The sequence below is a fragment of the Mirounga leonina genome, unplaced genomic scaffold, assembly GCF_011800145.1.
Source record: "Mirounga leonina isolate KUSES-001 unplaced genomic scaffold, KU_Mleo_1.0 Mir_91, whole genome shotgun sequence".
In the NCBI taxonomy this organism is placed as follows: domain Eukaryota; kingdom Metazoa; phylum Chordata; class Mammalia; order Carnivora; family Phocidae; genus Mirounga; species Mirounga leonina.
Genome location: NW_023270839.1, coordinates 27,885,234 through 27,909,586, shown reverse-complemented (window position 1 = coordinate 27,909,586; position 24,353 = coordinate 27,885,234). Strand labels below are relative to the sequence as shown.

At 48.2% G+C, this 24,353-nt stretch overlaps 1 protein-coding gene across 1 annotated transcript in view; it reads left to right on the top strand.

The window, feature by feature from the left end:
• The window catches only part of MYO5C (myosin VC), an 80,851-nt gene that overhangs the window by 4,734 nt on the left and 51,764 nt on the right, over positions 1–24,353 (top strand). Inside the window, exons 2-10 of the mRNA XM_034994890.1 lie at positions 564–729; positions 1,315–1,459; positions 4,374–4,530; positions 6,518–6,661; positions 7,416–7,497; positions 8,874–8,981; positions 15,278–15,384; positions 18,901–19,166; positions 22,914–22,995. Of these exons, the coding sequence (XP_034850781.1) occupies positions 564–729; positions 1,315–1,459; positions 4,374–4,530; positions 6,518–6,661; positions 7,416–7,497; positions 8,874–8,981; positions 15,278–15,384; positions 18,901–19,166; positions 22,914–22,995 (1,257 nt within the window). The remainder of the gene's footprint in view (positions 1–563; positions 730–1,314; positions 1,460–4,373; positions 4,531–6,517; positions 6,662–7,415; positions 7,498–8,873; positions 8,982–15,277; positions 15,385–18,900; positions 19,167–22,913; positions 22,996–24,353) is intronic.

Here is a 24,353-nt window from a genome sequence, read left to right as displayed (position 1 = left end):
CAAGTTACTCAGCCCAGGGCCAAGGATGATAGGAACAGGCAGCCCTCAGCTAAAGACAGGAGTCAGGAGCACCCAGGTCCTCTCAAAGAGAGACTGTCACCCACATGGGCTCCTTCAGACACTCCTCACCACCCAGCAGAACACTGTTTTCAAGCAAAACATTCATGGTGCTCAGCATCTAAACTACATACAAGTGGGGGACAAGTGGACCCCCTGTGGTAGAGTTGGGGATGGCGTGCCCACGTCCCTGCCCATGTGGCTTCCCTGTCACCTCTCATTGAGGCTTCACTGAGGTCCTGTAGCTCCACCCAGTCTTTTCACAGAGGAGAGAAGGGCCCAGAAAGGGTGAGTGACTTGCCCTAGGGCACACAGCCAATACCCTGGTCCCCTGGCTCCCATTTCCCAAGAGTCAGTCATGGAAATTGTTTTCTCTTTGCGGTACATAAGTTTGTTTTTAGAGTGTCAGGGATCACTCCAAAAGGGGGGCAGATAGGACAGAGGACGGGAGTTCAGAAACACCCAGTCTTTTACTTCCAGAACTTTAATTTTATCTTTGTCCACAGGAACTGGATTATTCCACTGATCCAGAATCCCTGCCTCCGCTTCGGAACCCGGACATCCTCGTGGGTGAGAATGACCTCACAGCCCTCAGCTATCTCCACGAGCCCGCGGTGCTCCACAATCTCAGAGTCCGCTTTGCAGAATCCAAACTCATTTACACCTACAGTGGTAAGGAGAGCGATTCTAAGAGAGCAGGAATGACCCAGAAATACTACGCTTGCTGTCTAGGGTGTCCTGAGTACATTTTAGTTCATGTTTACGTTAGAGATGTTGACTTCCGCCAAAATGTGTACTCAGACCTAGACATTTGCCCAGATTTCTATCTAACAAGCACACACATTTGATCTTCAAGAGTCTGTTGTAAACAGAAGTGTCTAAGGTGGGGAAAATCTTTCGCAAGAATTAAGATCAGATCCCAAGAAAAATATATCTGGATAAAGCTTATGTTTGAGTTTCTCGTTGGATTTGATACATTTATTACTTATTTTGGGCAATGATGTTATCATTATATTTACATTGAGAATTGTAAAACCTTTCAGTTTTAGGGCATTCCCATCTGTCATCTCCTCCAACCCTGACAGTTATCTAGAAATGTGGGTGGCATCCACAGGGAACTGAGATTCAGAGCATTAGGTGACCTGCCCAAAGTCACACGGCAGGTTTAATAACTGGGAGAGCTGGGCTTGCTTCAAAGAACCTGGAGAAGCAGGTGGCAGTAAGACCCCCAGCACTGCATTGGACATCTTTCCCCAGGAATCATTTTGGTGGCCATGAATCCTTACAAGCAGTTGCCGATCTACGGAGATGCCATCATCCACGCCTACAGCGGGCAGAACATGGGCGATATGGACCCGCATATATTTGCGGTGGCAGAAGAGGCTTACAAGCAGATGGCCAGGTAGCCTCCTGCTGGGTGGGGCTTCCTCTTTCTCTCCCAGAGCCCCGCTGCTGCGTGTGCTGGGCCCTCACAGTGGAGGGGAAACCTCTGGCATTGGTCTTATTAAAGGTGACCATGAGACCAGAGGGGACTTCGGGTGGAGCGGACTACCTATAACGTAGTAGCAAATGACTGCATGTGTAACCTGTCTAGACCAAGTTTCCTGGTTTTTCTTCCTTCTAGGTAGTCAAAAGTCAAACCTACCAATCTGGGAATGGCAGATGCTTCTCTTGCGGTGTGTTTGGTTGGAGGAATATTGATTTATTCTCCACTGTGAGCTGCTTAAGCTTTTTCCCCCATCCGGGCCAGCAAAATTTTATGATAGATGAGCACAGGTTTTAGATGTAGAAGATTTGGAGTTTTATCCTAATTTTGCCACCTGTGTTTTGTATGGCCCCATGGAGTTTTTGTTTTGCTAGCAAACATTTATTAAAAGCCTCCTGTGGACCAGGCACTGTGCATACATTCCCATACATCATCGTGGGTGCTCTCAGACTGGCCTGTGATGGAGATGCCTGAGCAGGAAGCTGAGTTTTGGGGGTCACCCCCCCCCAAGTCCACCCAGCAAACAGAGCTGGGATATGTGCTCAGGGTTTTTGACTCCACGTGTAATTTATTTTTCCCATAACTATTCCTTCGGCTTCAATGTCCTCATCTGTAAAGTATGAAGAGTAGAAACACCATCTTATCTTTGTAGACCCTTTTATGGTTTGCAGAAGAACTTTCCAGGCAGTGGTCTCCTTTAAGTCTTGCGACACCCCTGTGAGGTCCGTTGAGCTGCCATCATTGCCCTCATTTCATGAATGCAAACCCGAGGCACAGGGCCTGGACCTGCTAACTATTTACCACATAATCCCGGGCACAGCATCTGAGCTTCCTCAGCTTTAGTGTCTTCATCTGTGAGCCAGACACTCAGAGAGCACCCATTCATGTTTCACTGCTTATAATCGGGGGAAAAGAATGGTGGCATAAACCAGGTAGCTGTGTATGGTTCTCTCCTGCAAAAAAGACTGATGGGCTGATGGGCAGTCTGGGACTAGCGGGGCACCTCTACCAGTCGTCAGGGACCCAATGCCTTTCTAGATCCTCTGTCCCTGGAGTGAGGCTCTCCTCCTGGGGGCAGGCTAATACTTAGCCATCTCCTCCATATTCTAGGCGACAGAGTGTCAGAGGGGAAGTGTGTGCTCCATGAAACACCTCTGCTCACAGCTCATTGGCCAGCACCTAATCCCACGGCCATGCCTAGGCTGGGATATATAGTCTTTCATATGGGCAGCAGTGTGCCCACTGAAAATTGAGACCTAGTTTCTAAGAAGGAAGAAAAGGATAAATGTTGGGTAGAGATTTACCAATTAATGACCATTTACTTTGGTCTCTGCTACAGCATGTTTCTTTCCAGTTATAAAACAACCATGGTTCTGGGATTTGCCCTGGCTCCCTGTAGGTCTCGTGGGCATCTCTGTGATTGAAGTTCATGGAGTTAATGAAGTTCACAAACTGTTGGGCCAGGGCTGCTCCTGGGTGTCAGCAGTATGAGCTCACTGGAGCCGTAGGGCTGAGCCAGGTTCAAGCTCGAAGAGCCCGTTTTCTCTTGAGGTCTAATTCTAACAGTACTGAACATAAGGTAGGTTTATATTGGACTTGCTGATGCTAAACTGGGAGTCAGAAGAGCCTGGTTTTAGAACCCCCTTCCTGTTCTACCTGGCCAAGGGATACTGGGGGTGTCTGTCACTCACCTCCTCACAGGCTGGCTTTTTTAGATAGGAGCTCTATCTCTGAGGTCCTCCCAGTGTTCACAGGGAGGCTACATGCTCTGTGTACTGGGTCAAGTCACTTTACCTTTTTGAGTCACTATTGTAGTCTTCTGTAAAATGGGTATATGTGGTGTAGGATTTTTTTCAAGGCTTAAATGAGAATCCTTATAAAGTATTCATGTAGTACCTAGTGTACAAGCGATGCTGGATACCTAGAACAGCATTATAGTATGGTTCTATCATCTCATGATATGAAAAGTTGAATACATTTTTTTAAGATCTCTAAATTATATAGAACATGTCGGTTTACTGAGCACATATGTTCCCAATCACATTTTGAATAATTGCTCTCCAAATAATGTCTTTAAGATGTTTTATGTTTATGTGGGGATACACAGAGAGGAGCTGACCTGGTCCCGAGACAGCTATCTTCAGAGGCCTGCTTGCAGGGTTGGCCCAGGGCTAGCCTTTGGGAACTTGGATTTTAGGAAGTTTCCCACTGTGCTTGATTGATGAGAGTGACGCACTGTACCTAAATTGTTTGTGTAAATGATGGAGTTCTTGCTGAGCACCTACTTTCCTTCTGATCATCTGGAAGTTTGGTATGTGCTCGGCAGAGGATGCCTACATGATCAGCCCCCGGTGAAAACCCTGGGTCCTGAATCTCTGAAGAGCTTCTCTGGATGACAGCACTTCCCATGGGTTGTCATAACTCATTGCTGGAGGAATGAAGTGTTTATGCCTGCCTTCCTCTGGATTTGTCCCCCTGTGTCTTTCCCTCTTGCAGATTTACTGCGTATCCTTTTGCTATAATAAATCTCAGCCACGAGTATGGCTATGTGCTGAGTCCTGTGGGTCCTCCTAGCAGATCACTGACCTAGGAGTGGTCTGAGGGAACCTCAACATGGGGGACAGAGCAGGAAGCAGAGTTGTGTGTTCAGCTTGATCACATAGAAAAAAAGAGACTAGAAGGAAATTCACTGGAATGTTAAAAAATAGTTACCTTAGAGTAATGAAACAGTTTGCCTTCTTTCCGCTTGTCTGCATTTTTCTTACTGAGTATCTATTGCCTTTTTAATAGGAAGAAATGAGCATTTTAAAAATACTCTTATTTGCTTCAGAAACAATAAAAATCAGTCAATAATTGTAAGTGGGGAGTCAGGTGCTGGAAAGACTGTGTCCGCTCGTTACGCCATGAGGTACTTCGCCACCGTCAGCAAGTCCAGCACTAACACCCACGTGGAGGACAAGGTTCTGGCGTCGAACCCCATAACTGAGGTATGCAGCCTGCGGGGGTGGGGAGCAGGGTCACAGGCGACAGTGTGGAATGAGGGAGAAGTGGGTTGGTGGGTGCATGTGTTGTCTCGGCTAACTTGAGTCCTTCCCCTTTAAAGACCGTGGAAGTGAGGGCAGGAAAGAGCCAGGAGGCCTGTTCTCTGGTGGGATTTGGAGGAGCTTGGGGTGGAGACTGCTGCCGCCGAGGCTCTCTCCGCAATCTGCTGGGCTAGAAATCGGATTTCAGGAGTCCCCTGTCTGCATTTCTATCCCAAAGGAAATGTCCTCAACCATAGGCAGCACTGGTGTGCTGAGACCAGTGGTGTTCTCCAGCAAGCGCACCAGCTTTCACGAGCTGACTGGTAAATATTCAGAATTTTTTTTTGCAAGCCGACTGTAAAACCTTTGGCAGTTCGACATCAGTCATGGTGGGAGTATTTACACCTTAAAGATTGGCCAGTGCCACGTATCAAGACTCTTCCTGGGCGCCTGGGTGGCTCAGTTGGTTAAGCGACTGCCTTCGGCTCAGGTCATGATCCTGGAGTCCCGGGATCGAGTCCCGCATTGGGCTCCCTGCTCGGCAGGGAGTCTGCTTCTCCCTCTGACCCTCCCCCCTCTCATGCTCTATCTCATTCTCTCTCTCAAATAAATAAATAAATAAAATCTTTAAAAAAAAAAAAAAAAGACTCTTCCTCCTCCCCTCCCTGAGAGCTGATCCATCTGCCCAACACTAACCAGGTCAGAGGTGTGGACAAGGCCAGCCGTGATGGCACTCAGGAGAAAGGAGCCAGCCCTCAAGGGAGAAGGGGCATCTGAGAGGCTCAGGGGATGCCCAGAGGCCAACTCCGGCTGCTTTGCAAAATGGGAAAAGGATTGACTTAGATTTATTTGGAAGCACAGCAAAAAATTAAGACCATTAGATTCCTAGACCTCCTCTCTCTGTTTTCTCAAATCAGAATCATCAACGAATATGTATCAGATCACCTGTTTTGTTTAAGCCACTATGTCAGGTAATACAGGAAGTGATGGAAAAGGGTAAGTCCCAGTCCCCAAGTCTTAAGACTCCTCTAACATAAATGTACTTTTAAGTTAAATGGAAACATAGATCACAATCTAAGAGCAATAGAAAAGTTGTCCAGAGGCACTGCCCAGTGGATAAATTTATGTGATTATTTGTTTAGGGTTGGTCCCGCCCACTAGATGGTAAGCTCCAGAAAGACAGGGCCATGTCCACGTGGCTCACCTTTGCCACCCGAGCATGTGGCCTATAGCTGGGACTCAGTAAATATGTGTCGTCAGAAAGCATGATAAGCCGGGCAGGAAGATTAGTTTGTGTGCATGAGAAGGGTACTTCCAGATGGAGAGTTCTCAGGAAGGGGGGGGCGGGGGGGATGGGTAGAGGAGAGACAGAATTCAAGAGTAGAAGTAAAAAAGCAAAAATCATGCCAGCACATGGAAAGGATGGGAGAGGGCAGTTTTTTGGTTGAGTGGAAGGTCTGAGTAGGGAAGTGGTAAGAGATAAGGATAGAAATAAAGTTTGGATGAGCGATGTGTTCTTTTAAGTGAGCATCTGTAATATTCAGGACGTGGATGTGTTGAGGCCCTTTGCATTATCTTAGGTCATCCTCCCAACTCTGCAAGATGCATGTTATTCCCATATTATGATAAAGAAATGGAGCCTTGGAAAGATAAAATAACTTTTCCGGCATTGTACAGATAGCAGAAAAGGAACCTGGAGCCATGAAACATCAGAACCTGTGCTCTTTCTAATCCTGCCCAGTGTCTCCCAGCAAGACGAGGCGAGCTTTGAATGGCAGGCTGAGGGTGTGTCATGCTCCCTGCGAGCTTTGGACTGCTTTCCTTCCCCACCCCCACCTCCCTCTACTAGTCAGACCTTTCCCCAGCACACAGGATTGGGTTTTATTAAAACTGCTCCCCGAGTATTGTGCAAAGATCTTTTTAACATTATTGAGAGGCCTGTGTTTTGTAGGCTGTCGGAAATGCCAAGACCACCCGCAACGACAACAGTAGTCGGTTTGGGAAATACACAGAAATCAGTTTTGATGAGAGAAATCAAATTATAGGAGCCAACATGAGAACTTACCTGCTGGAGAAATCCAGAGTCGTCTTTCAAGTAAGAATAAAAATAGTAGTTAAATTTCCTTTTTCCCAACTTTTAAGGTACTGTTTACACTTACATACTCATTAGACAACCTACATTGCTCTGTGACTTGAAGAAGAAAGTTTCCTGTCTTTCATTTGCATCTTGGCTTATTTTTTTTTCTGTTTCTTAAAAACAAAAAATTGACAGATGCAGTATCAGTGGAGTGATACGAATCCACTGAAGGGAAAAATTATGATTTTTAATTTTGGATACTTAAAAGATCCTTAGAGTTTAGCAATCAAGTTTATCTTTCTAGAACAAAAAAACTGCTTGAAACAGACAAAGCTGTTAGACTGGCTTTCCTACCAGGAAGGGACTGGGCTTACAGCTAGTGGGGGGAGTTTAAGAGAAAGGCTTTTCTGTCAGTCAAGTGGAGAAAATTCTCATAGTTTTGGCCCAAGAGAGTAACAGTAAGCCTTGTATTGCAGGGAGTTTCTTAAAAAATTTCACTGGTGCAAATTACATTATTCTCATGTCACAGAATGTTTTCATTTAATAACACTTTCTCTGGCGTCCTTATCTGGAAAGTGATCTTGAGCCAGCAGAGAGGGAACAGGTTGGGTCACAGTGTTATTGACCAGAAGAAAAAACCCAGGTAAATGTCAGTGTCCATGAGAAGAGAATTGTCAGTCAGGGTTAGCCATCTAAGCCCCCTCCATTAAAAACCTCATATTTTTACTTGTAAAGGGCTGATATAATATCAGGACTTTTCTTTATTTTACAGTCAGAAAATGAACGAAATTACCACATTTTTTATCAGCTTTGTGCATCTGCCCAGCAGTCGGAATTTAAACATCTTAAATTGGGTATGTGATGGATAATGCATGGAAGTGTCTCTCTTTTATGTAGGGGCTTAAATTCCAGGTTGATTTCTTCTTCTTCTTCTTTTTTTTTTTTAAAGATTTTATTTATTTGAGAAAGGGAGAGCAGAGTGAGAGAGAGAGAGAGAGCATGAGCGAGGGGGTGGGGAAGAGCAGAGAGAGAAAAAGAAGCAGGTTCCCCGCAGAGCAGGGAGCCTGACTTGGGGCTTGATCCCAGGACCCGGGATCATGACCTGAGCCAAAGGCAGACACTTAACCGACTAAGCCACCCAGGTGCCCCAAGGTTGATTTCTTCTTATAGTAATATCACTTAAAAAATGTTCTGTCCAAAGATAGATCCTTGGGTTTTGGGGGTAGAATTGATGCATCTAACTAAGGGGATAGATTGAGGGGCAGGGTGGCTCTAGGAGAAGAGACCCTTCAACTCCAGGGGTTTTTTCCAAGCTCATGGGTGATGATGGTCATCTAGCTAGAACCACCTGAATAAGGCCTCCTGACCCCTGGGACTTGGTGCTGTCAAATCCCTAAACTTTTCTTTATCTGAACATCCTTGGATGGCTGTTTTCCAGCATGTATGACATATTTCCCTGTCTTCTGAGACAGAGTGTCTCTGTCATCATTTGAGCTTCCTTGATGACTCAAGGTCATTATTATTTATAGTTCCAACTGATCATACTGCAGGGACAGCAGAACTATTTGTCCTTTAGTGCAAACAGCTTGATTCCCGTGCCGTCACGGCTCTCCTGTCTTGGTTGCTTGTGCTGTGTTGGACGATAGAATTGTCCAGTGTGTCGGAGTTGAATGCACACACTCCAGTCGTGGAGAAGTTGCTTGCACTGGTGAAGAATCTAAATTTCCTTTATACGAAATCAGATTTCGTATAAAGATAACACCCATGCCTGTCTGCCAAACAGACTATGAAGAGTGAATTTGGGAGAGCTTTCTGAAGGCTCACCTACTATTCAAGTATTAGGTGTGCCTATGGTTATTCTCTTGATTGTGGTGATGATTTCATTAGGGTATACATATATCAAAACTCATCAGAGTCTACATCTTAACCATGTATAGTTTATTCTGTGGTCGGTAATCCACAGTAAAGCTGTGTAAAATAGTTAGATATGGGAACAAAACCCAGCAGCTTTGTAGTCAAACAGGCCCGTGTTCAGCTTCTTGCCCCACATCAGCTGTGGTGCCACTGTTCTGGGCCTCAGCTTTTGCATCTGTCACATAGAATTCTAAGGAATAAATGGAGCGACGTGTGTCAAGTGCTTCCTCTAGTGTATTATATGTGAGCTTCCTACCTTCTGATAAACATGTGTGTACAAATTTCTGTGTCACAGACAGCAATCTTTTGGTTTCAGGGAGTGCAGAAGAATTTAACTACACAAGAATGGGAGGCAGCACTGTCATTGAGGGTGTGAATGACAGAGCAGACATGGCGGAGACTCGGAAGACCTTCACACTGCTGGGTAAGTGGACATAGCCTAGGCAACGTGTGGCCATTTTCTCTTTAAAAAAACAAAAATGAAAGGCAGGGATGCCCAGCAGGTGCGTGTTCCAAAGACTCCTAATAAATTCTAATCTTGGGTTGAGCTAATCAGTATATTTGATGGCCAAGTGGTCAAGACTGTGCTTTTCCCTTCAAAGATCTAGATGTTAACTCCTTTGCCTTCAGGCTCGATGGTTTGCAGTGAGCAACATGGGCTGTCAGCCCTGTGGGTGCTCTCAGGCTCCTCCTCTGGACTGACTTCGGAGAAGACTGGTGCAGCAGACCGGGAGGGTCATGTTGACCCTACCTGGCCTGATAAAAATAGCAGACACTTACATGGAACTACCAGGCATCATCCTAAGCACTTCATTACCTGTATCAGCTTGCTTAATATACAAGTACTTTATGAGGTAAACACTGGTATTTCCCCCATTTTATGATAGGGGAATGGAGGAGTCTCACTTTTTTTTTTTTTTTTTTTTTTGAGAGAGAGTGGGAGAAAACACAAGAGAGCACAAATGGGAGGTTGGGGCGGGGGGTGGGCAGAGAGGAGCAGAGCGAGAAGGAGAGAATCCCGAGCAGACTGCCCACTGAGCCCAGAGCCTAACATGGGGCTCAACCGCATGACCTGAGATCATGAGCCAAGCTGAAATCAAGAGTCAGACGCTTAACCAACTGAGCCACCAGGTGCCCCTCTTACCACATTTTTATACAGAAAACAAAATCTTGGATTGCTTGGTCTTTCTCCACCTTGCTTTTCCCACATGGAGCTCATGTTTGGGAAGTGTCTACCAAATGGCATTGATAAAAATTATCATCTACTTTCTCATAGTGTATTAGTGTAGACGTTAACACCTAAGTGTCAAAGCTTCCGATCAGTGTGAGACCACAGACTGTTTTTACATCTTATAGAAAATATTTGTTTCACCAAGTTATTTTCATTGTTGTGGTTTGGGTGACTATATTTAAATGTAAAAGGCAAAGAATTCAAGGTTAAATATATCAGAGTAATAGGCAAGATTACTCTTCTGGATAATTGAGAATGAAACATTTGGATAATTGAGAATGAAATCTGGTTGGTTTTCTAAGTAGAATTACCATCTAATTCTGCCCCTTCCCTTCCAAATTGCTTTTTTTTTTTTCTTTCTTTCTTTTCTTTTTTTTAAGTAGGCTCCACACTGGGTCTGGAGCCCAAGGCAGGGCTTGAACTCATGACCCTAAGATCAAGACCTGAGCAGAGATCAAGAGTCAGATGCTTAACCGACTGAGCTACCCAGGTGCCCCCTGCCCTTCCAAACCACTTTACGGAGAAGGGCAATTTAAATAGTTTATAATAATGAGATAAACACTTTTGGTACTGAATAATATTTTTTAAAGTAGTTGAAGTCATAATTGTATCTTTTTATAATGTGCTCTACTGAGAAGGAATACCATGTATGAGGAGGGATCAGGCAGCCTCGCTCTGGCAGGTCCCGGTGGGACCTTGGTCCACATGCCCTGTCCTCCTTCCCACCTCTACCCTTCCGACACTCCCTGCCACCTCTATAATATTTCACCCCACACCAAAATGATATAAGAGAAATAGAGTAGGCTTTGAGGTCAAATAAATATCATTCAAAACCTAATTGGCAGGACTCTAAGGAGGTTGCCCTTTCTGAGACCCAGTTTCCCGATCTATAAAATGGCCATATTCCTTACCCACAGGGCTCTCGTAATAACTGGTAAGGAAACGTATGGGAAAGCCCCTGGTACCAGGCTGAGCACGTAGCAGGTGCTTGCTCAGTATGACTGCCTGCCCTCAGTCACTATTCCCTATTGTCCAAGCCCTAGCCATTCTTTGAGCAACACCATCCCCTTCTCCATGGAACCTTTCCTAATCTTTAGAGATCAGCAGCAGCAATTTTTTTCATGGTCTCACACAAATTAGATTATTTGCACAAATGTCCACACCAGCCAGGCCAGGACTAGGGTGAGGCAGGAGAGACAACTAGGGCATGAACTTGAAGGAGGCATTCAGGTGCTCACTCTCAGGGTGGCGCAAATGCAGGGTCGGCCCCTGGCACCTGGCTTGCCTCACCTGGCCCACCCTTGCACCCCTGGCCTAGATGTTTTGACAAAGTCCCCCAAAGTTTTGTGCGGAAGTACTGTAAAACAGTCTTTTGCCTCTTGTGGCTATTAATCGTGTTGGCTGCCCACTGCGCTCTGCTCCATAGCTATTAGGGATGTGGTGAGGATTAAGAGATAATGTCTAAAGCAGTTTATGGGGGCACCTGGGTGGCTCGGTCCGTTGAGCAGCCAACTCTTGATTTCCGTTCAGGTCATGGTCTCAGGGTCCTAGGATTGAGCCCTGTGTCAGGCTCTGTGCTCAGCAGGGAGTCTGCTTGAGGATTCTCTCTCCCTCTCCTTCTGCCCCTCTCCCTGCACATGTGTGCACATGCTATCTCCTCAAATAAATTTTTAAAAAATAAAGTAGTTTATGAGCTATGGCATGCTATATCAATATGAGAAATCAGTATATATTTAATGAAAGCATGACTTCACTGCATGAATCACTAAAAAACGTCCTAGACCAGAGGTCAGCAGATTGCTGCCTCTTTTTGTAAATAAAGTTTTATTGGAACATAGACACACTCATTTGTTTAAGTGTGGTCCATGGCTGTTTTCATGCTGCGGTGGCAGAGTTGAGTAATTGTGATGTAGACCAAACAGCCTACAAAGCCTAACAGGAAAACATTTGCTGCCCTTTGTCTTAGATGATAGAGTGAACATAGCTGATGGTTCCTTAGAATTTTCTTACAATATGTGAAGATTCATGGATGGACTTCATGAAGCCATCTTAGCTTCGGCCCTGTGTGTCTCCCCATGGAAGTCCCCCAATGATGCATGCCAGGCGAAGAAATTTGAGCAGACTGCAGAGGTCCGTTTACTGTTGTGGAGAGGAACCAGTGTTACCTCCCTGTGACTTTGAGATTGCCATCATCCTGTGACCCCCCCACAACCAATGACCTCATACTGTGTGTTGAGGTCATGGTCTTTAAACCTGAGCCATCCAGCACAGTGGCCACCAGCCACAGTGACTGTTTGCATTTCATTTTGAAATAACCTTTAAATTCAGTTTCTCAGTTGCGTAAGGCATGTTTCAAGTGCTCATAAGCACACGTGGCAAATAGCCACCCTATTGGCCAGCACAAATTCAGAACATTTCCATCACCCGGGAAGTTCTAAACAATCGTGTTTCTCCTAACAGTGTGAGAATGTGGCATGCTGCTTGTCCTGCTGGCCATGTTCTCTTGTTTGTGTCTCAGTGTTCTCTTTTTCTTTTCTTATTTTTTTAAGATTTTATTTATTTGAGAGAGAGAGAGCACACAAGCGGGGGTGGGGGTGGACGGCAGAGGGAGAGGGAGAAGCAGACTCCCTGATGAGCAGGGAGGCCAACTTGGGTTCGATCCCAGGGAGCCTGATGTGGAGTTTGATCCCAGAGATCATGACCTGAGCCGAAGGCAGATGCAACGACTAAGCCACCCAGGCGCCCCTCAGTGTTCTCTTTTTAGATGGAGATCTCAAGGGGAAACCACCTAACTTGAATTGTACGTAGGCTTATAGCATATTAGGGCAGACCACCCTTTTTAAAAATGTAATCACCAAATAAGTATTTGGTTGATTTGCCCATTGCTGTGGTTTGTTATAGAGCTAGTGTAGGGAAATTAGTGGCAAGGTCATCTAGCTCAGTATGCAAATCCATTTCCCCACACGCCCAGTAAATGGACCTCTGGAGTCTGCTCTAATTTCTTTGCTTGGCATGGGGCTTTCAGGGGGCCTCCATGTTTGCACACAGGGGGGTGAAGCTAGGATGACTTCATGAACTCCATGGATTTTTTTCACATATTGTATTAAACTGCTTAGATATGACATGCCCAGGATGACCTAACCCTTCTATGCCTTAGTTTCTCCCTCCATAAAAAGGAAACCATAATGGCACTTCATATGGTTGTTGTAAGCATTAGATGAGATGATACATGGAGAGTACTTGGGCCAGTGTCTGGCACAGAGTTCCATTTGCTTTCCCTTCCGGTTCTGCTCCTGAGGCACCTTAGCTCAAGTTACCCCTTAGGAAGCAGCAGGGGATGCATTTTGACCAAAACCTCCTTTCCTTTGTTCTGCTGACTCTCATTTAATTCGCCCTTTGGTCTCTGCCTGGCCATTTAATCTCTCACAGAAAGAACACCCTGGAAGGAGTCATACCTAGCCTGGACCTCAGGCTCAAGGTACTTGACCATTGTGCTTCTCAATGAAATCGAACTCGGGCCAGCAGTGCTTTTGCATGTCCTTGTCTCACTAAAGAGAATTACTCCACTAACATCTTAAGTTGTCTCTTTCACATCATCGCTTTGGAATTACTTCACTTTCATATGGCGTCGTTAAGTGATTTAGTTCTAGGAGGGTCACGCGGTGAGTAGGAATGCTGAACCGAAGATTCCCAAATGGCATGTTTTTGGTTGTTTTTCCTCCTCACTTACCGGCTGGTTATCATGCTGACGGCCCGGGAAGCGGGGGAGGTAGAGGGGTGATTTCCGGTAGAGGCGTCTGTCCTTCAAGTGGAGGTGTTACCTTCAAATGGGAAGGCAGCAAATGCCTGGACTCGGGCTGAGCTGGAGTCTTCTGTATATTTTTGGCTTGAAATCTTTTGCAACTTGGATTTTGTTTAAATCTTTGAAGGAAAGAAGACTCTCTAGGTTCTGAAATTATTTAAGAACATGACCTAGCTGCTACTGGAAGAATCCAGGTGTCCCCAAGTGAGAAGCAGAGGGCGGCTGCGCAGCTCTTACTCAGCATTTAGGGCCTGCTGCTCTTTGCCTGGGGGGGCCGGGGGTGCATCATAGGTATCCATGACAGCTGCCCTTCCCACGCAGACTGGGGTGCATGGACGTGGGCACGAATGAGCCCGGCCCACCCTCCGAGTGTGTCTCCCCGCTCCTCAGTGCCCTGCAGCGTCATGGCGCCAGTCAGTGCCTGCCCCCACCCACCCTACTGCCCCTCTGCGGTCCTGACCTAGCAACGCCCTGCTCACAACCCGCAGGTTCTCCATTGTGATTTGCGGGTGTCAGACACAGAGTCCTTCCTAATAGCTAGTTTAGATTATTTTTGGCTCCAGGAAATGTGCCAATGCCCCATGGTGGCTAAATATGTTATATATTCATAATTTATATGCTACCTCTAGCAGTCAGGGTCCCAAAGGGAAATACAGGGCCCATTTAAGTTAGGGTGGAAGGAGGAGGGTTTATCTATGAAGGGACCAGCTACAGAGATGGGGGCAGGTCTGGGGGAGCGTTAGGGGGCAGTAGGGGGCCGGGGGCAGCAGCAGAGCTGTTTGCTGCTCTTTCCTGTTTGGGCGGAGGGGTATCACTGGAGCCAGAAAGGAGGGCTGGGGAAAGTCAGCAGCAGACCAGGAGCAGTGACCTGTCAGTTGGCAACCCTGACAAGCTGAGGCAACTTTGCAGGGAGAGAAACGGGGGTGACCCCTCCAGTACTTCTCCCCTCCCGATCTCTGATCTCCTGCCAGGGTCCTTACTGGTCACACCCAACCAGAGGCCAGAGGGCACGAGAGCCCATGGCCTTGATGCGGATAGTTCAGCCCCCTGGGGCAGAGAGCAGCGCACGGAGCTGCAGGGGAAAATGGAATCCACCCAGCACCCCACCACAAGAAGAATTCAAGGATCTCGAGGCGCCTGGGTGGCTCAGTCGGTTAAGCGTCTGCCTTCGGCTCAGGTCATGATCTCAGGGTCCTGGAATCGAGTCCCACATCGGGCTCCCTGCTCGGCGGGAAGCCTGCTTCTCTCTCTCCCTCTCCCCCTGCTTGTGTTCCCTCTCTCGCTGTGTCTCTCTCTGTCAAATAATCAATCAATCAATCTTTAAAAAGAAGAGAAAACCCACAGTAAAAATAAAGGAAGCACATCACATAGAATAAATGAGAGCTGCTTTGCTCGGGAACCTACCACGAAATGGTTCTTTGGGTATGAATTTTTGTGTCGCCCTCGTAGCAGCGATGGCAAGAGGGGAAACCTGTTGGGCTGTCGCATTCACATCTTGTGTCCTTGCATGTCAGACGGGCAAGAATGGAGAACCACATGTTCTCTGGGGGCCGTTGCCTGTTCCTGTCCCAGCTCTTGGCACTGATGATGGTACTAGAGTCTCTTGAAAGAATTCAGGGCTTATCTTACTAGCGGTTAAGTCAGGGAAGAAATGCAATAATCCTAATTTGGAAATTTGTTTCTTCAGGTTTCAAGGAGGATTTTCAGATGGACGTTTTTAAGATCCTAGCAGCCATCCTACATCTGGGCAATGTGCGGATCACAGCGCTGGGCCGGGAGAGGTCCTCAGTCAGTGTAAGATGCTGCTTTGTTTCCCCTTCCCGTGTTCAGAGGGTCACCAGATACAGCGTCTCGTGGTTACTGTGCTTCTGCATTTTAGCACCAGGCACATTGGGCCTGCGGGAGAGACCTGTTGTCAGAGCAAGGAAGCAAGTGACTCCAAGGGTAGCTTTTAAAGAGTAGAACTTCTTCCCCTTACAACAGTGGAGGAGGGGAAAATGCCTTCTCTGTGTGTTTTTCTTTAATTCAGTAAATTTTTACTAAGTACCTGCTACATGCCAAGCCCTGTTGCAGGCTCTGGAGAAACAACAGTGACCCAAACCAAACAAGTCACCCTTCGTGGGGCTTATGATCTGGGGGTAGGAAGTGGGGGGAGACACGACAACCCAATTACAGGGTCTGGTGGCTGGTGATGGCCATGAGCAAGGAAGAGGAAGCAGAGTCCAGGGTGCAGAGGGGCCGTGCCTCTTGCCTAGAGCATTCAGACAAAGCCTGGCTGGGACGGTGGCAGTGGGCAGAGGCCTGAAGATGACAAAGTGACTTCTGCCTGTACTGGGGGAAAGAACATTCAAGGTAGGGCGCCTGGGTGGCTCAGTTGGTTAAGCGACTGCCTTCGGCTCAGGCCATGATCCTGGAGTCCTGGGATTGAGTCCCGCATCGGGCTCCCTGCTCGGCGGGGAGCCTGCTTCTCCCTCTGACCCTCCCCCATCTCGTGCTCTCTCTCTCTGTCTCATTCTCTCTCTCAAATAAATAAATAAAATCTTTAAAAAAAAAAAAAAAGAACATTCAAGGTAGAGGGGACAGCAAGTGCGGAGGCCCTCAGGCAGGAGCTGTTATTTGACAAATCATGAAAAAAAAAAGGATATCCAAAGAGGAGTGAGTGAAGGAAGGGGTGGTAGATGAGGCCAGAAAATGGGGTGGGGAGAGAGGGTGCAGGTTGTGTAGGACCCTCAGTGCACTGGGTATTTGGAGCAGAAAGGACACCTCCCACCTCTTGACACTTGCCCACATCAGCCCCAGCAGTGCTGACTTACGCTCTGGAAATCCCTTGTCAGTTCTGGGACATTTCTTTTTTTAGTGAACACAGGGTAAGTTTATGTGTGTGTTTCTATCATGAACAGTGATCCTTAGTAGCGTCGTGTGTTTGGTTCTTCTCATGAATATCCACATAAAGAAGAAAATAACACGTAGTAAAAAATGCTTCTATGGACTGCGAGGTCGCCTGACCTTTAAAGCTTTGGGTATATATGTCCATCTTGTCAACTCCCGCGGCCGTAACAAAACACCGCGGGCTGGGTGGTTTTAACAACAGAAGTTTATCTTCTCACAGCCCTGGCAGCCGGAAGTCCAAGGTCAGGGTGCAGCGTGGTTGAGCTCTGGGTGAGGGCTCTCTTCCTGGCTTGCAGACAGCCCCTTGCTTGCTGGGTCCTCACGGCAGAGAGAGGGACCCAGAGAGCTCTGGTCTCTTCCTCTTCTTACAAGGGCACTAATCCCACCGTGAGGGCCCCACCCTTATGACCTCATCTAAAGCTAATCACCTCCCAAAGGCCCCACCCCAAATAGCAACACATTGGAGGCTAGGGCTTCAACATATAAATTTTGGAAGGAAGTGTTCAGTTCATAATATAACAATGTCTATTTTCCTGTCCCCCAAAGAACTCATGGGAACAGTTGATAATTTGGTACACTGGTCATTTCTCAGCTCTCTGGTACCTGCCGTTTAGGGGAGAGAGAGCCAAACAGTGGATGGAACGTGTGATTTTTGGCTCAGTGCTTCAGTCCTGTTGTCCTGTGACCAGGAAGTAATTCTCCCTCTCCTCAAGCTCTCACACTAAGCACCCCTCCCAATCCCCCGTGTCCAGCCCTCACCGAGTTAGTCAGTTGACACGGGACTGGCAGGTTCTGGGAGAGGGGATGGTGGGCCTGCCTAGGAGCCTGGTATGCATGTGGTGCTGGTTCTCTGTCTGTGCTTTCTCATTTGCCTCTGAGAAGTGGGCTTCTGCCCTTCTTCTTCTCAAACTCCATAGACTGGAAGTGCGACATCCACCCAACAAATGCCCTTGTGTTGATCTCTGTCCCATGAAGTTTGTTATGAAGGTAGTATTTTGGAGGAGGAGTTAAAATTGATAGACTAAAAATCCTTTGTCTATCAATCTGAGGAGACAAAGTCTCTGAAAAAGATGTAGAATCTTCATAGCAAATTACCAGTTCTATAATTAGCGGTCCTATCTTTGGAACATACATACCATTCATTTGCATCAGAAACTTGAAATGTTGGGCAGACCCAATCTGGAGGAAGTCATCTTTTTTTTTTTTTTTAAGATTTTATTTATTTATTTGACAGCGAGAGACACAGCAAGAGAGGGAACACAAGCAGGGGGAGTGGGAGAGGGAGAAGCAGGCTCCCCGCAGAGCAAGGAGCCCGATGCGGGGCTCGATCCCAGGACCCTGGGAACATGACCTGAGCCGAAGGCAGATGCTTAACAACTGAGCCACCCCGGCGCCCCGGAAGTCATCTTTTTAAGAATTCCTGTCCCTTTCCTTTCTGCCTGCAGCAGCATCTGTAGCTCAATGTTTTTGACTCTGATGGTTTAGTTCCTTCTTAGAAGGAAGAAAGCCCCTGGCTCTGCCAGTCTGCTCTCCAGGGAAGTCAGGCAGGTGAATACAAGCTTTGTGTTATTGAGATGTTGGTCAGAAGGGGTGTGGGTGGACAGCAAGGAGGTGGCAGGACTTTCTAGATTGTTTGCTCCACTATAATCTGATGCTTTTTAAGTGCAGCCACGTGGTTTTCCCATTGGCTGTGTTGACCTCTACAGATTAGCCCGAGGGGGACGTTCCCTTGCCCAGGGGGAATGATAGCGCTCAGTCACAAGGGTCACATCTCCTTGCCAGGTGTCAAGGACTCCTTGTCCATGTTGGCTGAAGACAAACAGGAACAGACCTTTCCTTGTCTCTGACCAGGGGGGCAGCTCTCATGCCCCAGCTGCAAGAGAGGCAAGATTCACTTTGTGTGTCCACGAAAAGTCTTGCACACGTTCCTCCTGTCAGCCGGGCAGCCAGCTCTGTTAAAGGAGCCCCGTTGTCAGGTTCTCTGACAATGAGATCTACGTACCTCGGGCCTAGACCCCCCCACGCAAACACTGACCACACAGATAGGGACAGGTGGTCTGGGCATGTTGCAAAGGGAAGAGAGGGGCCTTGAGGCCATGTCTGCATGCACCAGAAGGGGAGGATTGCTTCCCTGGCCTTATTCACTGCGGACATTCTTTGGCCAGAATGAAAACCCGGGTGGGACGCGGCCCAGGACTGCCTGGCATCATCACAGTGCCTTGATGCGGGCTCCATGCCGCTGTGGTCCTCCTGCTTTCCTCGCAGGCCTGCCTCTGTCTTGTTAGGCCTGGGCGTTCTCATGCCAGCGCGTCCTTGTCCCTGGTACAGGCCCAGATGGAGGCCCCGGGGCCCCGGCCGGGTGGGCTGGAGCAGGGTTCGATGGCCAGACGGCCCTGATGGGGCTTGTGCTTGTGTTTGAAGGAGGACGACAGGCACCTGAAGGTGTTCTGTGAGCTCCTGGGCCTGGAGAGAGCCAAAGTTGCTCAGTGGCTGTGCAATCGCAAAATCATCACAACCTCCGAGACGGTGGTGAAGCCCATGACCAGGCCCCAGGCAGTCAATGCCAGGGACGCACTGGCCAAAAAGATCTACGCTCACCTGTTCGACTTCATTGTGGAGAGAATTAACCAAGCGTTGCAGTTTTCAGGCAAGCAGCACACTTTTATTGGTGTTTTGGACATTTATGGGTAAGATTCTCTTCCGTGAGCCTGTCTTCCCTCATTTAAATGTCAAATGCCCATTATTTTTAGATCATTTTGTTCTGTTTCTTTTTTGTGTTTCACATGATCAGAAGGATGGTGTTCTCTACGTTTGCATGTGTGGTTGTTAAGTATGGCCCCCTGGGCTACGGTGTGTTTTATTTAGAGCATATTATGTAAATGCTGAATTAATAGCTGCTGGCACCCAGAGCTCACCACATGCTGGCTACCGTGCTGGCTGGTCCGCACGCACTTGCTCACCAACTTCTCAGACAGAGGCGAGACAACCAAGGCTTACACGTAGAAATGGGTCCATGGTTGCTCTGCTGGTGAGAGAGCCCACGTCTGTTTCCTGTGGAGGCCCCATGAGGTGTGGAGCCCTGACACCCCTTTCCCATTGCGAAGGGGCGAAATGACAGTCCCAGAGGTCTTGCACCTTGCCCACGCTCACAGGGTCAGAGGTAGACTCGAAGCCAGGCCTCTGAGCAGCCAGCCTCGCACACCCTGGAATCCTCTTCCATTCTCGGACCCCTGCCCTTCTCCAGCTGTTCTAATACTATTGGGGGCGAAGTTCCCACCACACTGGAGGTGCTCCTCCTCCTCTTTGCCTGGTCCTCCTTTTCTAAATCCAAGGCCAAATGCATACCCAAGGTGCTTGTAGACTCCTCAGAGTGTGAGTGAGTGAGGCCAGGCCAGCGTGGAGGCAGGCTCTGAGGGTTGTTGGCGCTTAGGCTTTTGCTTGTCAACAACTGGCCTCAAATGCCCAACACTTCGCCCCTCCCAGGATTGGTCCTGGTTTCTCAGTGGGGGAGAGGGCAGCTCATTCCATTCAAAGCATCATGGAATGTCTCCCCTGCCTTGGGGAGTGTTCCCCTATGGCCCACGAGCAGCAACCCAACCTCTCCTCCCCATGGAGAGGGGAGAGCTGGCTCTGGGCACCCCCACCCCCGCCTGCTGGGGGACAGAGGGAGCAGATGGACCATGATGATGATGCTGAACTTTTACCCAGGTACAGAGAATCAGCTTTCCATAGCTGGATAAGGCGAGACAGTGCCTCAAGGGAGGTACTTTGTTTAATTTAGATTCTGAGTTAATGCATGTGACTCCCAATTAATAGCGTATGTCAACAGTTCTAAAATACTGATACATTACGGGGACAGTCTAGTAAATGATTTACCTTGTCTTGTGCTAAAAAGAGGATTTGAGCAGCCAGTAAGAATCTCAGTAGACTTTTAAAAAGAAATAGTCTTGTTTAACAGTGCTCTTTTTTATTGTGGTAGAATTACGGGATTGCTGTAGCATTCTGGTTTTTTCTGTGTTTTTAAATGTCTTAAAAATAAATAGTCCTTTAAGGATATGTGATTCCATTCATCCAACACATATTTAAGTGCCAGGCATGTGAGGGGTGTGGTTGGGGAACAGAATAGGCTCATGGCCCCTGCCCTCTTGGGACTTAAATTTTAGTGGAGAAGGCAGGCAGGTATCTAGAGATTGGGAAGCTTCTTGTGATGGCAATAAGCAAATAAGCGGATGGGTGGGCTGGAGGTTAGCGGGGGCTGGGGGAGAGAAGAGGGCAGCTGAGTACGAGCAGCAGGGAGTGAGGAGAACGGTAGGCAGGCAGGAGTCAGATGCACGAAGCCTGCAGACCACCGCAATAAGGAATTTGAGGTTTTGGTGACGTGAACAAACCTGAGACAGTAACTGTAAATTTATAAGAACTTGTTAAAGTATATCTTAAACTAAAATTTTAACATTAAAATCCACTTCAGAGATAATAAAAGTAGCATGCTTGCTGCCCTCCCGTGAATTCATGGTCCCCTCTAAAAGTCTAAGCTCTTCCCTGAGTAACAGTTCTGCTGCCCGGGGCGAACCCTTTCACGCCTTTCCCCGTGTGCCGTGGTCCCGCGGATCGGCCCTTGCTCAGGCACGCCAGGCAACTTTTGAGAGATACTGGGCTCAGTGTGATCTGGAAATACGGCAGCCTCAGAGGAGAAGTTACCAGCCCTGGAAGTTGATGACAGCCAAAGCTGTGAGCCTCGAGGTTGCTCTCAGAACAACACGAAGACTTGTGATTGCCCAGCCAGTGGGGCATCTACGTGTTCTGGACCCAGAGTGGGCAAGGCCCGGGGCCGGGGGTCAGGACCCTGGGACGGAGCACTGCGGCACCAGGGGTATGGCCCTGAGGAAGTCACAAGACCTCTCCAAACTCGGTCTCTGCCTCTGTAAGCTGGGGCCTCTCTCGCAGGGTTATTAGGAAGGTCAAATGGAAGAAGTTGTGGAGGCATCTTCAGAACCATAAGCATCACTCACGTGGGAAGTGCTGTCATAGCTGATGTGCTTCTGGCATTTTAGGTCATAGATTGAGGTCTTTCTATGGGTTTTGAACTTTAGATCTGAGGGCCCATTTTTGGGAGAGGCAGTGTGTAAAAGGACGGGAAGATAATCACTGATATTTGATATTCTACCTCCGCTCTAGAGAGCCTTGCCTTTGGCCCGGCCTGTGGGCTGTGGAGCACAACGAGGCCCTTTGGACTCTCCCCTGGCCCGAGCTGTGTGGGTTCTGCGCCTGCTTTGAGTCTCCCTGGAGCTGTCTAGAGCACAATCCAGGCCCTTACCCTGCCCTGGAATTATAACCTGAGCCAACCTGGCTCAGTCAAGTGCAACTCTCAGGGAACCTGTGGTTGGAGCCGGCGGGAACCACTCAGAATTAGAGCATTTAAGAGCCAAGGCGTTGGAGGCGTTGGAGGCCCCGAGAGCTGGGGTCAAATTACGCATCTGGCACGACTCGCTGTTGTTGGCCTCTGGCCCTCAGGTGTGATGGAATGGGGGTGGGGGTCCTGCTGGTCCTGCACCTAGGGTGGTGTTAGGGTTAAGTGAGGTCGTGAACATCCACCCTAAGACCTGCAGGGCTCAGCTTCCCCACTGGCAGGAGCGTTCACCAGGCTGGGGGGCAGAAGGCGTGCTGTGTTCTGTTCAGCCCACACCATGTCTTCCAGAGTGAGAGAATTCACATATGAGTCCAGATTTCCAGCTCCTCTTGCGAATCGGGCGGTCTCCCATTCAGACCCGTGTGCTGACCACGTCCGGCCTGGACGCAGCTGAGTCGCAGGGGCAGGGCTCCCTGCAGTGTCGCCTCCAGCCCGCTGCTGGTTTCTGTCCCCGCCCACTTCCTCCCAGGGAGACAAGGGTTCAAAGTCTGAAAATAGACCTGGTGGGGTCTGCTGGGCTGCGGGCTCTTAAATGACCTTGCCCTTGTCCTCCAAGAACTCGGAAACCAGGCCTTGCGGAGGCAGAACTGTGCTGCCTCTCCCACATAGTGGAAGGACAGGAAACAGCCTTGCCTTTCCCCCAGAGCATAGGTGTCCTAGTCAGGCAGGCTCACAGCTGAGTCTGACACTAGCTGTGTGACCTCGGGCACACTTCTTAACCTCTGAGAGCCTTATTTCCTCACTGACAAAGAGGGTAATCGAGTCTGGGTGCTGTCGTGTGAAGCAAATGACGCTCAGCTTAACGTGACCAGCCTGCCTCCGGGTAGGTGTTTTGTACACACCAGATTCCTTCCCCAGGCAGCCTGGAAAAAGAGGACTTATCAGCTGCTGGGATATTAAAACCAGAAGCCTTGGGGGCATATTTAAAACTTGCTGAAAACAGCAAACTTTTAAACTGTGAAGTTTGTCCAAAAAAATTGCTTATCTATAAACAAGTGTGTTTTAACTTGTTTAAACCATATTTCAGTTTTGAAACCTTTGATGTGAACAGCTTCGAACAGTTTTGCATCAATTACGCTAATGAGAAGCTGCAACAGCAGTTTAACCTGGTAGGTGACTTTTCTGCCTTCTGGAAGCTAGTTCTCAGCCCAGTGTGTGTGCCAACAGGCCTCGCCTCAGATCCTGGCATAGTGCGGGGCCATGCTGGCTCATGGCACCACTTTGTGGCCCTATCTTGAAATCACACCTCCCAGCCTATTTCATCCTATTCTAGTCCCCTGGCCCGCTGCTCAGCTGCAGTCCATCACCTGCCCTGCTTGGTCACAGACCCTCTATGCAGCCGAATGAAACCAAATGATTGAGTTTCCTGAAGACCCCACGGCCTTGCAAGCTCTGTGCTGTAACCCACTTGCTCCTGTCCTTTCCCATCCCTTCTTCTTCACCTGGCAAATTCTTGCTTGCCTTTTGAAATTCAGCTTCTCCCAAACAAATCCTGAAGAAAAAATAGTGTGACATCATGCAGAGCATGGACTTTTGCTCAAAGTGAACGGGGTTTGAATCTCTGCTCTCCCACCTTCTTCCTCTGGGACCTTAGGTTCAGAGCCTCAGTTTCCTCGTTGGGAAAAAATGGGTCACTGGTATCTGCCTGCCTAATATTGTTGTGAGGAGTAGACCTAACACTGAATCATACTCAGTAAATGTTTCTTTTCTTTCCTTTTCCCCACTTTGGAATTAATCCATGTATAACATTAAATTTCATCCCATTGCAAATGTATGTTTTGTTAGCATTCTCAAAGATTCCCTGGAAGTTTAGCATTTAATAACTATAAGTAAAGTTTATTCCCGGTAGATATGCTGCGTCACTCACCTGAAGTCACCCTGCCATCGTTTGCATTCCCCCCCCACCCCAGCCCCCATCACTACTGTGCTCTCTCTGGCCTCTATGAGAGCCATGTTTCTCAACCTCCTATTGGGCTTCCATGCCGGCACAGGGATTCTTCTGTGGGAGGCTGCCCCTCCCCTCCCTCTACCTGCAGCTGGGATGAGCCTGAGCCAGTCCTCAGGGAAGCCTCCCTGATACCCTTATGGCCTGAACAAGTAGTGAACAGAGCTCTCCATGTTGTTGGCTTCTCACATGGGCCCCACGGCCAGCATTCTCAGGCAGGCTGGCTCCCCCCCAGCCAGAGAGGCTGCATCTGTCTTGGCTAGTGGCAGTGCTGTGAGCAGGGAGGGATTGCAGGACCCCCCTGAGAATGCTCGGTGTTGGAGGCAACAGGACATGGGGGCCCACTCAGACCAGGTGGGAGGATCACATTAGGAGCTCGGCAGCATCCATCATGGGTAAGGACGGTTGCCTGCACCTCAGGGTCTTCCCTAAACATTGCAAACCAGTCAGGTATCTGCGTTTGTCAAGTGCTTACGTCCTGGACTTTGGAAGCCCACTTTAATCTTCTGTTTTATTTTCTCT